Here is a 14812-nt window from a genome sequence, read left to right on the forward strand (position 1 = left end):
TCTTTATGCTCAGTCATGAATGACTACTTTTTAAAGCTTTTCTGCAAAACATTCTGAAATATCATATAATATAATATTCTTGCCACTTTAAAAAACGATTGAAGTTTTTTATCCTACATAGCAAATACCCAGCTTGTTACGTGTTGTAGCACAAAGGAAAGGGCACATTGGCCATTTAGGGGAATAACATAAAACATCAGTGTTGAATGCTGCATAAATTTCTTAAGACATTCAGTGCTTTTATTTTGAGATTACTGCACTTAATGATTGATAAAGTTTTTCTGATGCCAGTGTAAATTCTAAGTGCTTATTTTTCTGAATTCTAGAACATGAAAATATTAATTTTATTATATTAGGAACTCTTGCCATTTTATGCATGTGGATTTAAAAATAAAATAGTTAATTTATTTGATTAATTCTCATTTTAAGTAAGTTTTACGCACGTTCATAGAATCATGCAACAGTTTGGATTGGAAGAGATGTTCAAGATCATCCAGTTCCATCCCAATGCATGGGTGGGGAAACCTTCCATTAGACCAGATTAATCAGAGCCCCGTCCAACCTGGCTTTCAACACATCCAGGGATGGGGCATCCACAATTTCTCTGGGCAACCTGTGCCTGTGTGTATCTACTGTAAGCCTACATTCTTTCAGTTTGAAGCTGTTACCCCGTGTCCTTTAAAAGATAGGATGTGCCCCTGTAAAAAATCCGAAGACATAATTTTATTTTTTAGGGAACTATGAATTACAATATTGGCTACTAATGTACACCTCTGTGGAATGATGAATACTTTAGTGTAGTAGGGAAAATAAATACAATTTCATTTATATAGAAGTAATTTAATGTAATGGTAAGTGTGTGCTAAGTAGCAAATCTCAATTTTATTCTAAATTTTGGTATTCATAAATTCATATTTTAGTATTTTAATATTTTTGCCTCTAAAATATGTATTTTCAAATCTTGATACAGGAACTAGATGATGAAAAATGTTTTAAACATTATTTTTATTTTACATAGAAATAGAAGCAGAAGCAACAGGAGGAAAGATAATTTTTAGCATCAATTAATTCTAACAGTTACATTTTTCAGAATTGTTTGCAAATATGTTTCGAATTCTTTTTCTGTACTGTTGAAACTACCACTGATTGTCATGCAAAGCTAGATAAGAAAAATACTGTCTATAACTGCTGATTTATCTGAAATGTAATAATTGCCTATTTCAGTAAGAAGTGGTAAGCAGGCAGTGAAGGGTCACCTAAAAAAAAGCCCTGTAACTTGCATTCACCTGTGAAATCACACAAGTGAAAAACTTTTGATTGATGCTTTTGATTTCCCTTAGTTTCCTCACTTAGTTCCTTTGGTGAAAATTGCTTTCCTTCTGCCAGCTTTTATTTCAAGTGCCCAGAGCCGTGGCAGTGCCATAGCAGTGCAGTTGCATAAGGGCAGTGTAAATAGCAGCGCTGCTTTTAGAACATAATTGTCCAACATCTCAGCACTCAGTGCAGGCGGCTGTTGTGTATCTGCTTTGATAATAATAAGTGACACCAGTAGGACTTTGTAGCTGGAGGGGACAGTGACATATCATATCACTCCTGTTTTATCAGCTTCTGCCCCCTTAAAAACTTGTCAGGCAGTGTCTTTTGGCAAACAGTGACATACATGCCTGTAACAAAAATAAGTGTTTCTACATGCTACTCTCTCAGAGGTTTTTTCTTAGTTAGTGGACAAGTTTTGGAAAATAAAATTATTTTTAATTCTGTATATAGCTTTGACACAGTCAAACACTAAAATTAATCTCTTTTGGCTTGCTTATATCAGCTTTAGTGTCCATATTAAGAGGGGAAAAAGGGTTTGGCACTTCATGTGTTCGGCATTGTATTATGCAGTGATTTGTAAAAGTGCTTTTCTAGAATGTTCTTACTCTTGGGATATGTCTTTTGAGGATCAAGCTCTTATGACTGAACTTTCACCTGAAAAATGCCTCTTGGATCTTTGGTTGTACACAAAGATTTCTATATTACAGGAAAACTTAAAAGTTAAGATTCTGCATTCTGAGGAATAGTGTTGATAGTTTACTGTGCTAACAAATACCACTGTTGTTTGCAAAATTGCAGTAAAGGTTTTTTACTGTAAGCATTAAAATATTTAGCTGAGTAACAGCGTGCTTACAGTTTGTTTTATACTGGTAAAGAAACAAAAGAAGAAAACAGTTGCACAAGCCTTGAAGACAGTGCGCAGTCTTCGTCACTTTGATAAAGTCTGGAATGTAAATCTCTATAGAAATCTTTACATGTTTGTAGATCTGTCATAGATGGACATCAAAAGAATCTCTGCATATGTACATTATATGATTTAGAAGTATATAGCATTAATTTTCAACAGATGTTGCAGGATTTCTTAACAGTATAGTGTGCATATAACATCAAAATAATTTTTTCTTGTTCTTTGTATTTTGACAGGATGATGAAGTAGTACTTCAGTGTGTTGCCAGCATTCACAAAGAACAAAGGAAGTTTTGCTTGGCAGCTGAGGGACTTGGGAATCGCCTGTGCTTTTTGGAGCCAACATCAGAAGCTAAAGTAAGAAGCTGATACTCTCAACTGGTGTAACTGATCAGTGAATGTTAACCTACTTACTCACAAGCACATTTAATTATGGTTTCTTAAATATGATGCTAGAGGGACCTTATGTATGCTTTTCTTCCTGACTGCATCATAGAATTTTTTGCAAAAATTTCCCAGAGATTCCAAATAAATTTTGAGGCACACCTGATAAGAGTGAAAAGCTGCTATTCTTTAACTAAGAAACTTCCTGCAACTGAAACACTACCTATTTTCAAGATTAGGTCTCCAGACTGTTATTAATATTTAATTTCACTGAATTCCCTTATTTCTGTTACTGCTGTGGGTTCAAATATATTGATACACTGGATTGATAATTTTAGAAGCATTGTCACCTGCCAGTTACTGGTGTTAAGTGTTACTCCTGACTTCATTATCAATCAGGAAGTTGAATGTACAGGGACAAGAATGATTAAGTAAAAGAAAATTTTAGAAGATTAAAAATGGAAAATTGAAAAAAGAAGCCAGAGAGATGTGAAGGAAAAAAAAAAAAGCCCAAATCCCTCAAGGGTAATTGTCAGAGCTGGAGAGGGGAAAGGAGAGAAGGGATGAAACTGTAAACCTCTACTAAAGCATAATGTTAGGAATAAACCAAACAGAGGAAGACCTCCTCTTTCTCTTTGGTTCTCTCCGCATCTTTTTCCTTAATTGTTTTTATTTCTTCACTTTTCATCACCTTAAAATGCAGCATTATCAGGACTTTTATTCTCTCTTGTCAGTCTGATTTTTAAAAAAAGTGCGTATCCATTTTAAAGCTCATCCTCAGCCATGATCTTTATCATGAACCACAGAACACAGAGCTGTTAAGGTTGGGAAGAGTCTCTGAAGGTCAACTAAGTGCAAAATCTGCTTAGAATAGCTTCAGACAGAACAGATTGCTTAGGACTCTCAGATCAGAGTTTGAGTGTCTCCAAGGGTGGAGACTTTACAGCCTCTCTGGGCAACCTGTTTTACTGTTTACCATGCTCACAGTAAGAGTAGGGGTGTTTTGTCATATTTTAAAAATATTTCTTGTATTTAACTTTGTATCAATTTACTCTTGTCCTTTTACTGGGTTCTGCTGTGTAGTCTCTGGATGTCTTTGTGCTTTCTGCCATATATTTTTGTACATTGTTGGTTCCCCTTGAGACCTTTTTTCTCTTGAACATATCTTTCTCTTTGGACATATCAGTGCCAAGAAATTGGAAAAAAAAAATCTGTTGTGAAGTTTCATGTTTCATAAACAGCAGACACATTGATTCAGAAATTAGGATTTCCTTAAAGAGTTCATTATTATTATGTCATTAAATTCTGAATCTCAGCCATCTAGTTACTACTGTAAATATCTTCTATCAACTTCATACATGGTATAAGATCTTATACCTTCTCTTCTGTTTTGTCAGTGACATTACAGAACAAATACAATGTCCATGGTGTCATTCTAAAAGGCAGGAAAACAATAATATATAGGGGGAAAGTTTTTGCATTTGAACCTGAAGAAGCTTCATTTTACTGTAAGGAATACAGCTCAAGGAAAGTAAAATGGCTGTGTTGTCAATTCATTAAGAATGGATTTATATTGCTTTCATACAGGAGAGTAGCATCTACCTCAAATGCAGATGAATAGGCATTAAGCATAGATTCAAAAATTAAAATAAACACGTTCCAACACACTTTTCATTGTGTTTCACCTATTCTGCTGATCTGTTCTTGCACTGTTTAATTTATTTTTACAGTATGTCCCTCCAGACCTTTGTGTCTGTAATTTCGTCCTTGAACAATCACTGTCTGTCAGAGCCCTTCAGGAAATGCTGGCCAGCACAGGGGAAAATGCTAGTGAAGGGGTAAGTAAATTGACCTCAAAGAACATTAAATCTAAGTACAGATTTTCCTCATTTCTTTTCTTGTCCAGGATTTTCTAGAAGAGGTTCCTGATGTCATAGTACTCTTGGGACATTATTGCTCCAGTTGTGTAATCACATTAATTTCTCTTTGGCAGTGAGGAGCTGGTGCAACTCTTTTGACAATTGTGATCTACAAATCCAGAAACAGCATCAATTTGGTTGTTTTGACCCTAATTTTCCAATTTCAGCTCAATCAAATTGAATTGAACTTTCATTCTGTTACAAACCGAGCATGATAAAACTACGTCTTTACTTATTTTACAACTTAATGGCTTATTCTGTGCTTCAGATCTTTAACTGGGACATATCATTGCACAGATGCAAAAGATGGAGTTATATCACCTTTGAACTTGCATTGTCAAGCTTTGCATACATGGTTTTCAGACTTCATTAATGCAGATCGTTTGTTTTCCACTGCATAAAAAAGTCGTATTCTTTATTTTTGAAATTACATTGCATTCTATAAAATAAGTCTTGATGAAAATAAAAACACATGCTTAGGAAATCAAAAGAACAATTTAAAAATTTCTAGAATTTTTAAGAAATGACATAATTTTTAATATTTCAAAATATTCACCCCAAACTGCAGCTGAAAGATTTAATCTGAGGTTAATAATGATATACGAATATTTAATTTGGAATTGGAAGTAGAAGACATATAATCTCTGATTAAAATGATCACTGTTGCTTAAGGAACAGAAGGCAATAAAAAAGAATGTAATCTGTTGTACTGCATTTTTTTTGAAACTATCTTGTCCTTCATTTGTTTTAAATTTAGGTACAACCCATTGACGAAACTGTAATAGGAACACAGCAGTTCATACTAAAAGCAAGGCTGAAATAAAAAATTATTTGCTTTTCATACTAAATTTAGTTTGAACCAGAGTTCTGCTGCTAGTTTCAGATTTTTCTAGAGAAAGACTGTAGATTATTCAATTTGGAGGCTTTGTTGTGTTGGTTTGGTAGTGTTGTTTTCTTCTTTTGTTTTTTATTTTTATAAGTCAAACTTGCAAGTGATTAATTTAAAAACTTTCACTAATAAAATAGCAGAAGGGTTTCATTGTTCTCAGTATTCATGTACTTGTTGCAAACTGAATACATGTAATTTTCTTTTGACAAACTGTTTGTAATTACAATTGACTTGTTTGCGAACTATTTCCTTTTTAATTAAAAAAAAAGTTTTAATGTATAAAAGAGGTGCTATAGTCACTGCTGCATGCTTTTCCAGTTTTCTTCAACAAACAATGACAAGTTTCTGCAGGATTAAAAGAAGTTTTTATGAATGGCATGTTTTGAATAAGCTTGGCAGTAGTTTAACTTATGTATTGTTCACAGCATGTAAAACCATTTGCCTACACATGTATAACCATTATTTGAGCTCTTGGAATATTCTTTAATTATCTTTGTCTCTTTCAAATGAATCCAAGGATGAGAACTGGCCTTAAATGCCATCCAAAAGGAACATAAAAGAAATTTGCTCTAAAGGAAGCAAATGGAAAAATCCAGTTTTGCTTCTCCCTGTCTTGTCATAGTTTTACATATTCAAAATTAATTACGGTACTTGGTTGAAACTGTGGATGCAGTTGCTTTAATGAATCTGAATTATGTTAAAGATTAATATTAGCAAGTAGATATTCTCAGTATATGCTTAAACTATTCTGGGCAGTAAGCATGTAATTTTCTCTTTCAGATTTCAGTTTCTGTATATAGATATGTATTTATGTTGTTATTTTTTTTTAATGCCTGCATGAAGTTTATAAGAAAGGTAAGTGGTATCTTATTTAACTTAAAATATGTTTTTGGAAATTCTGTGTTTTACCAAATCATAATAAAAATCAGGTAACAATAAAAGTTCTTTGTCAAAAAACAATATTTTTTCCTTTGGCAGATATTTGGCTATTGTTGTATCGACTTCATTATTATTATTTTTTCCCCAGTGTGTTCATTTCATAATTTGTTGGAATATTTGCACTCCTTCCTTGAACTGCCACAGCTCTTCATGTTGTTGTGTAGTTCTGATCATGGTGCACTCAGAGCAGTGGTGTTCTGACCTTCTCCATCCTGTTCTGCAGGCAGCCCAAGGGGGTGGCCACCGGACCCTGCTATATGGCCACGCCATACTGCTTCGACATTCCTTCAGCGAAATGGTAAGTGAGGGAGCACCACCTGCACAGAACGAGTAGCATGAATGAGAAATGTCTTTTCACCAAAATAAAAAAACTAAAAATTTGGAATAATGCTCTTTCCAAGCTATCTTCTGTGCTAGATGAGAAAGAAGTTAATAACTTGTGGTGTCTCAACACAATAGAATTGTTTAAATTCATATTCTTGATTTAACTCAGAATTGTAGTTGAAAAGCTCCTAAAATCTATCATTTCTGCGTCTTTAAGGAATCTTTAACTTCCATTAGCAAGAACTTCTACAGCAAATTAATTTGTTCTGATATATGTTATTTTCTCCCCCATCATATTTTATAAGATAAGATATTCCATTTGACATCCCATATTTTCCATGGATTATGTCCACGAAGATGCTGTCTTCAGGCTGCCTTGTATAAATTTCATCATACTATATTCTACAACTGAAAAATTTCAGCTGCCTTGTATCTTTGACCTACAAGGACCCATGTAAATACACCTAATACAAGGCAGAAGAAATGAGAAGTCAGGAAAACACTTTCCCTCTTTTTTCCTGTACTAGAAAACACTACATTAATCTTGAAATGCTACATTAATCTTCTATGTTGCTTATGTTTATGAACCTTGAAAATTGTAGTTGCCTTGATATACCAGAGCTGCAAGTATAATTATTACCTTTTGGTATGTTTTTAATGTTTTCATGAATCAAACTTATTATGATAGGGTTGTAATTAGATGTTTGCCTGTTCCTATCTGATGAGCTGTATGAAACTTCAGAAGGTAGAAGCTAAATTGCACAGCTGAAGTGGAAATGTGCTGCAGTGGAAAAGGATTTTGATGTTTAAAGTTCAGGAAGAGCTTCTGTTTGAATAACAACATCATCTTTAACTCATCAAAAAATTAAATATGATAGTAAGACGAAGTAATGTGAATGTATTAATTTGGCATGTATGTTAATGGATACTGTTGGGATTTAGTTTACAATAATGTCACTGTTTTGCAGTATTTGACATGTTTAACATCATCAAGATCCCAGACAGATAAACTTGCATTTGATGTGGGATTACGAGAAAATGCAGCAGGTATGGCAAGTTATTTTTGAAGGAGAATGAATTACCCATTTCTGGTTTTAGAAGAGACATTGTGTTTAATGCAACTGTAAGCTTATGAATGGGATCTTTCTGTGTTCATCAGAAAAAAGGTGACTGAAAGAAATGACTGTTAGGATTAATGTGAGAGAGTCTTGCAATTAAACTGACTTAACACAGCTGCAATTAAATGCATTATAATGGTCAAAGTAAAATATTTCTGTTGAATAAAACAAATTTGATGCTTTTGTTTAGGTTTTTTTTTGTTTTGACACTTAGAGTACAGAAAAGCCATATACTGGTGTATTCACAATATACATTGTAACCAGGTAAGAAAAGAAATTTGCAACTTGTAGTGCAGGAAACCAGAAAATATGTCGTGAACACACTGCTAAAAGAGCTGGATAGAAATACATTTGTAATATGGACAAACCAATAATGGGACAAAGTGAAGGAGATACAACACAAACAGGACATTATGATAAAGATTTAAAATCTAATTAGTGTATTTCTGGGAGTACTGCCATTACCATTACTGCTGATGGAAATATAGTGGAAAAAAAATTGTGCTTCCATGAAAGTACATAAAAATTATGAGTTGCCACTGGAGCTATATTAAATAAATTTAAAGGTAACTTAGCCACAAAGAGCCAGAAATAGACTTTAATGCTGCTGTGTACGTAGTGCTCATGGTTACTGAAAGTTATGAGTACTTCTCAGAAAGTAACAGGTGACTCTGTAATAATCAGGCCCATTCATGTGTCTTGAAGGGAAAATCTAAGTACCTGTATACACACTTCATTCATGTAAAGCTCAAATAATGAAATGCTGTTTGTGTTAATATAAATCTGGGTTTTCTATTGTTTTTTTCATTCTTTTGAAAATTAAAATCAAATAGACTAATTGATGATGGAGAGGCACTGGGAGTGTAGGTGTTAAAACCTTTGTAAATCATAATCTTTGAACCTGTTCAGGTGACTCTCTACAAAAGTTTGTCTTTTGAATGAGTGAGGTTTGTCTTTCAGTTGTTAATAGCCATACAGAAGGTTGCTTTAGACAGATAGTAGCAGCCTGCTACTTGGCTGTCTTTGACTGTTGCCTTAGATGGAGAACATTTTCTTTAGGAATATTGAGAAAAGGAATGTACGAGATAAAAGGAATATGTGTGTTTAATCGCTACTAAAATAGCTTCAGTGAAATCTGTTTTTAAAATTTTATAGCTTTTTTTTAGAATTATTGTACATATATCTGTTTCTATAAGGTTTTTAAACAAGTATATGTAGTTGTTTAATTGATATTTGCTTAACTGTACATACACAAGAAAACCCATATACACATAGGTAAGATTCAAAAAAGCTTAATTGTGTTTCTGCACAGAGGGCCTGTCTGGAAACAACTGCTTGCCTGGAAAGCTCATAAACTAAGTACTATAATATCATTTTCCCTTGCTCTACTCCCTCACCTATGAAACTGTGCTAATGAATCAGTTTCTGCTGCAGGAAGTATTCTTCATGTAGCAGAGGGAAAAGCCACTGGTTATAAAAAATTATTCCCTTTGAAGATTTTGCATTTTACATCTGTTTGGTCGTAACTTCTCTTTATTGTCTTCACTATAATTAGTTTCATAACCTTCAGATTTTGTTTTAAGGAGGTTTTACATGAAATATCCTAATCAATCAAACAAATTTTTCTACTTTGATTCTACCAAATTGCCCTTCCCCCCCCCCCCCCCCCCCCCCACTTTGCATTGTCTGGTTAGAAAGTTTTATTCAACTTGTTTTCTTCAAGGACTTATCTTCACACTCTGAAGAGTGTGACATTGTGAAATGAACTAGGTAATCTCAGAATGTCTGTGTGTGTGGTTCTCTGTGTGTGTGTGTGTGTGTGTGTGTGTGTAACCTGGAACTTTATATTTCATGTGTAGGAAACGTTCTATGGTTGTCACCCTTAGGCTTGGCTATTTTGTAATTCTATGGTCTGTAGGGCTAGTGGAACTGCTTCTAGGTTTGTTATGCTATGTGATACAGAAGGTTAGGAATTAAATATGACAATTAAACAAAAGAAGTGACAAAAAGTGATAAATAAGACCAAGGTAGGTGTCAGCAATTTCGTGGCAAGGAGAGTCTCCAAGGGAGAGCAGTTCTGAGTAGTGTTTTGTAAAGAATCCCTTTAGAAGTACTTGAAAAGGGAAATATCATATATGGCAAAGATTATATGACAAAAAGTTTCAAGCAAAAAGAAAACACCAAAAATGATTGAAAATAGAAATGATGTCGTTTTATAAGGTGAATGTCTTATAAGGCAATTTTTATAATTATACTTCAGTGATGTATAAAGAAATACTTAGATTTCTTGGGAGTTGTCTGTTTTGGAGAACCTTGATTAGTGCCTCTGTCATTTAGGTGAGGCATGCTGGTGGACAATACACCCTGCTTCTAAGCAAAGGTCAGAAGGAGAAAAAGTTCGAATAGGTGATGACCTTATCCTGGTCAGCGTGTCCTCTGAGAGATACCTGGTGAGTTTGTTTCTTTAGATAGTGGTCAAATGGTGGGAAAATACAAAGTTCTGTGGGGATATCAGGAGATTGGTTGGAATTCTTATGAATTATTTTTGTCTAATCTATGGAGTAATGTCTCATTGTAATGCATTTTGATTTTTCCACACTGAAAGGGGGCTGTGTGTGTGTGAAGCAAGACTGCTTCCATGCTTTTTCCCCAAATTTTAGAATAATACTAATCTTAGAAGAAATTTGTATATTTCATTTATGATACATTCTCTTCTGTTTATAAATTAACATACTAAAAATTCTAAGTGCATAATTTTCATTGTTTCCTGTTACCATTGTCTTTTTTCAGCATCTCTCCGTGTCAAATGGAAATATTCAGGTGGATGCCTCCTTTATGCAGACACTATGGAATGTACATCCTATATGTTCAGGAAGCAGTATTACAGAAGGTTTGCCATTTTATTTAGACATGTATATAAATTAGACTAATTTGTATGCTTTTGATAAAGAGGAAAGTTAAAAAAACAAATTCCCCTCAGAATGTCAACCAAACAGTTTAAAGAAAATAAAGAAAAGCTAAATGAGTGCTGTAAGTTTAGAGTAACAAACCTTTAAAAGCTGCATGATCAATGAAGGCTTAGTTTAATTTGGGGGAGTAGGAGCTGCAGAATACCTAAAGCCAGAAAACTTAGGTTTTTGCATACAATTTTCCTAAATACTGTTCTCCCACTACAGACAAAACAGAAGAGAGATGAAGGTACAGGCAAAATGAAAAGCAGTTTTCTCAAAGTTCCTATTTCAGTCTCTTAGTTCTGCTTTTTACAGACATTTCCCTAACATCCCGACATACAGACATGCATCCTTACTGTATTATCTTATTCAGCCTAAATCCTACACCACAGGGTCAGGATTTCTTTTGGGAAATTATATGGCACTTCATGGTCATGTTTGAGTCATTGACCATGTTTGTCATGGTCACCTTATTCTGAGAAATGTCTTGTTCTCTACTGGAAAGTCTGGTTCACTCAGTATCTCTCCTTATTTCAGTGCCATAGTTTGTCATTAACACTGTTGTAGCAAACACTGTGCTTCACCTTTGCCATTCTCTATTGCAAGTTTCAGCACTCAACATCCACAAACAATGTCTTGAAGTTAGGATCATTTTGCGTCACTTATCTGTAAAATTAGCATTTATGATATACTAGTATACAATAACATAGGACATTAACGGAGCTTTAAGGGAACTGAGAGAAATATCCCACTTCCCTTGGATCAGCTACAGTAAGTCTTGATAGAAGATGACTTACCCTGGTGCTAGACTTAATTTAGTAGTCATTTTTTTTTTATCTATGGTTGTTTTTTTCTAACCCCAAGTGGTTTAAATCAGCATATCACAGTATTTCTGTGCACTGGCCCATAAGAAACCTGTCTCAGAGTGTTAGGTTTTAATTTTAAAATCATATGGGATATGGATTTTGCTTGTAATACTTTCTGATTGCTTTGGCATGCTGGAGTTTGATATTTAAAAATGGCTGTCTGGAGGCCTATCCTTGTGGGTCAGAAATAGAACAGGGATCAGCCCTCAAAAAGTCTGAGTTTTTTCGGCCTTTACAGGTAAAACAAAAAGAAGCAAAGAGAAAAGCCATCCTACAGCAAAGTTTAAAACTTGTAACATATGAAAAATATGAGCTACACAGAGAGATCATGGAAGACCAGAGGTATATTTTAGATTTCTGTACCTGAAGAGATTTGGCAGCTAAACTTTCTAGGAGCTTACAGAATTAGAGTAATTGAGGTTGGAAAGGATCTGGTCCAAGCCACTGTCCGGTTGATCCACTAGAACATGTTGCCTAGGAATATATTTAGACAGGTTTGGACTCTCTTCAGGGGTGGATACTTCACAACATGCCTGGGCAACCTGTGCCAGTGATCAGGCACATTCCTAATGAAAAAGTGTTTCCCGATGTTCAGACCCTACAATGTTTCACTGTGGGCCCATTGCCTCTGGTTCCATTCTCTGGGCACAGCAGGAGAGACTTTGATCTCATAGTCTACATTGATAAGATCCCTCCAGAGCCTTGCCTTCCCTTCCCTTCCCTTGCCTTCCCTTGCCTTCCCTTGCCTTCCCTTGCCTTGCCTTGCCTTGCCTTGCCTTGCCTTGCCTTGCCTTGCCTTGCCTTGCCTTGCCTTGCCTTCCTTCCCTTCCCTTCCCTTCCCTTCCCTTCCGTGATACGAACCAGCTCTTAATCATCTTAGTGGCCTTTTGCTGTATTTGGCACTCTTATACTGAGTGGCCCAAAATTATTTGCATAATCCAAAATACTGTAATTTTAAAAAAAGTTTGGGTGAATAAGAAGAGAAGTAGATTTTTGTGTGTCAATCAATTTTTTCTCAACTACTTAGGCTTTGGTTTTATATACATTCTCAGAATGGTTTATGTGAGAGATGGTCATATGTCAAAAGACATAGCAGACTAGCTCAAGAGGAATGAAGAGAGAGAGAGTGGGATTTCCTGAGTCTAAAGCTGGATTAGGAAATAGACAATGCTGCTTCTGTGATATTTGTAAAGCCATCAAGAAAACATAAATAACAGGAAAGTACATTTCCCCCATTATTTCTTTGCTTTGACTTTTATATTAATTGGCAAGATGGTAATTGTTAGTTACAGTTTTCCTCATTTACAAAATCAAATTTATGTTGAATCAGCTGCACAGTATGAAAGCTCCCCTCTACTCTTTCTCCTTAGTGTGTGCTCCTTTAAAAGGCAGTACCTTTACTTACAAGGTCAGAATGGTTTGGACTGCGATCTGATGAGTCATCCTCCTACACCTTGTCTTTTCATTTTTAATGTGAGGCAGAGTGCCTGGTTTTGACCTGTACTCTTTGTGTTAAATGGGTTGGAAAGTTAGCTTCCATTAAACTTAATCTTCAGATCTGCAAAGTGTTTTTCTGTCCTCTGTTTCCTGCTGCAGCTGTGCACCTTTGATTTTGACAAAAATCATAAATTTCAGAAAAAAACAATGACAATATGAAACTGTTTTGTATTGAAATAATTTAAACTGTTTAAGGAGGAGGAAAGTATCGTATTATCTATTTGGCTGTTACCTAAAGCATTCAATTTTCATAATTGTTTTTGTTGTTTTAAAGAAGGTTTTAACTTCCTTTTCTGTCTCAGAATCCAAATTTGAGTTTTAAATGTTAAAAGTTTTTGTTTTGTTTTGTTTTAATTTTCAGAAGAATAATTTTTTTTAAGATACTAAAAGTAGTATGTTAACACGTTAATTTTTTTCTTGTTTAGATTTAGAGTTGAGTGAAAATTTGGAAAATAGATCTTATCTGGGTCTTGAATTTTTTAAACTTTTATGGGGGTGTTAATTCATTCATAGTCAATGTTTTAGCTTGTAAATGAGCTTTTTTTTCAGGATATCTTCTTGGTGGGCATGTAGTACGTTTTTTCCATGGCCATGATGAATGCTTGACGATTCCATCTACAGACCAGAATGATTCACAGCACAAGTAAGTGATGGTGCATTTTTTTAATATTTCCTTCTTTCAGAAAAGAAACAGGATGTCAGTTGAATTTCAGGTTAGGTAGATCTAACACTCTTTACAGCAGTCTGTAATTAGGCAGTGACATTGTACAAGAAATTGAGACCTACTAAGCTGAAAATCTGTCATGAGTTCTTTCATTGTTGAAATTTAAGTAGTTGATTCTCACTGATATTTCATCCTGGTATATTGCTTATCTCTAGTTCATACTGCTACAAGTAGAGGTAAGAAGGTGTTAGCAGGAAGATGGTAATGTGAAAAAAAAGTCCATGAAAAATCTCTGTAAGTTTGGCCTCTGCAATAACTTTCATATTTCATATATAATTTGCACCTTTTTTTGCAAATTTTAAGCTTTCTCTTTTTTGATTAACATACTAAAAAATTACATCATACTAGCTAGACTAAACTAATTTTTTATTGAACTTCTATTTACGGATGTCATCTATTATGTTGATTTATTATTTGAATTTTTCTGTATTTTAAAAATTTTTCCTTAATCAGAAGCAAAGCAAACTAATAATTTTGCTGCGCAAACCTGCTAGCTTTAAAATCATCTTAAAGAAATAAGATCTTTCTACCTATTGTGGCAAATAAGTTATGCTTTAGGTAATATGATATCACAAGTAACATTGAATTATGTCAGGTAAACTTGTCAGCTCTAAATTTGCCATGTTTACATTTCTGAGGAGTAAAAATGTCTCCAAGTCCTAAAGAGAACCCAAACTTAAAACCAGAAAAATTCACTGTGTGAATTTTTTGTGGCTGTTTTCTTCATATGTGTAAAGAAAAAGAAAAATATTTTGACTGTGTATGAAAATGTAAACCTAGTATAAAAACAGTGGCAGATATGTTATGTTGCATTTAGACTTATTTTATAAAGGACCTGTTTTAAAAAGGTTAAAATAGATGCTGAGATGTTTCAGTGTGTTCAGAAATGCTGCTCTCTGCTACTTCTCTTGCTTATTTGGAAGTCAGATATAGCTAATATTAAAACTAATTGTAACAACCTATTCCCCAGTGTGATGT

General features: G+C 34.3%; 1 protein-coding gene across 10 annotated transcripts in view; it reads left to right on the top strand.

Moving 5' to 3' along the window:
- Positions 1-14812, top strand: part of RYR3 (ryanodine receptor 3) — a 197045-nt gene that overhangs the window by 44579 nt on the left and 137654 nt on the right. For all 10 annotated transcript variants that reach the window (XM_063160504.1, XM_063160506.1, XM_063160508.1 and 7 more), the window contains exons 2-8: positions 2461-2580; positions 4338-4445; positions 6578-6652; positions 7647-7725; positions 10134-10246; positions 10587-10686; positions 13660-13753. In XM_063160504.1, the coding sequence (XP_063016574.1) occupies positions 2461-2580; positions 4338-4445; positions 6578-6652; positions 7647-7725; positions 10134-10246; positions 10587-10686; positions 13660-13753 (689 nt within the window). The remainder of the gene's footprint in view (positions 1-2460; positions 2581-4337; positions 4446-6577; positions 6653-7646; positions 7726-10133; positions 10247-10586; positions 10687-13659; positions 13754-14812) is intronic.

This window comes from Melospiza melodia, chromosome 6 (assembly GCF_035770615.1).
Source record: "Melospiza melodia melodia isolate bMelMel2 chromosome 6, bMelMel2.pri, whole genome shotgun sequence".
Classification (NCBI taxonomy): domain Eukaryota; kingdom Metazoa; phylum Chordata; class Aves; order Passeriformes; family Passerellidae; genus Melospiza; species Melospiza melodia.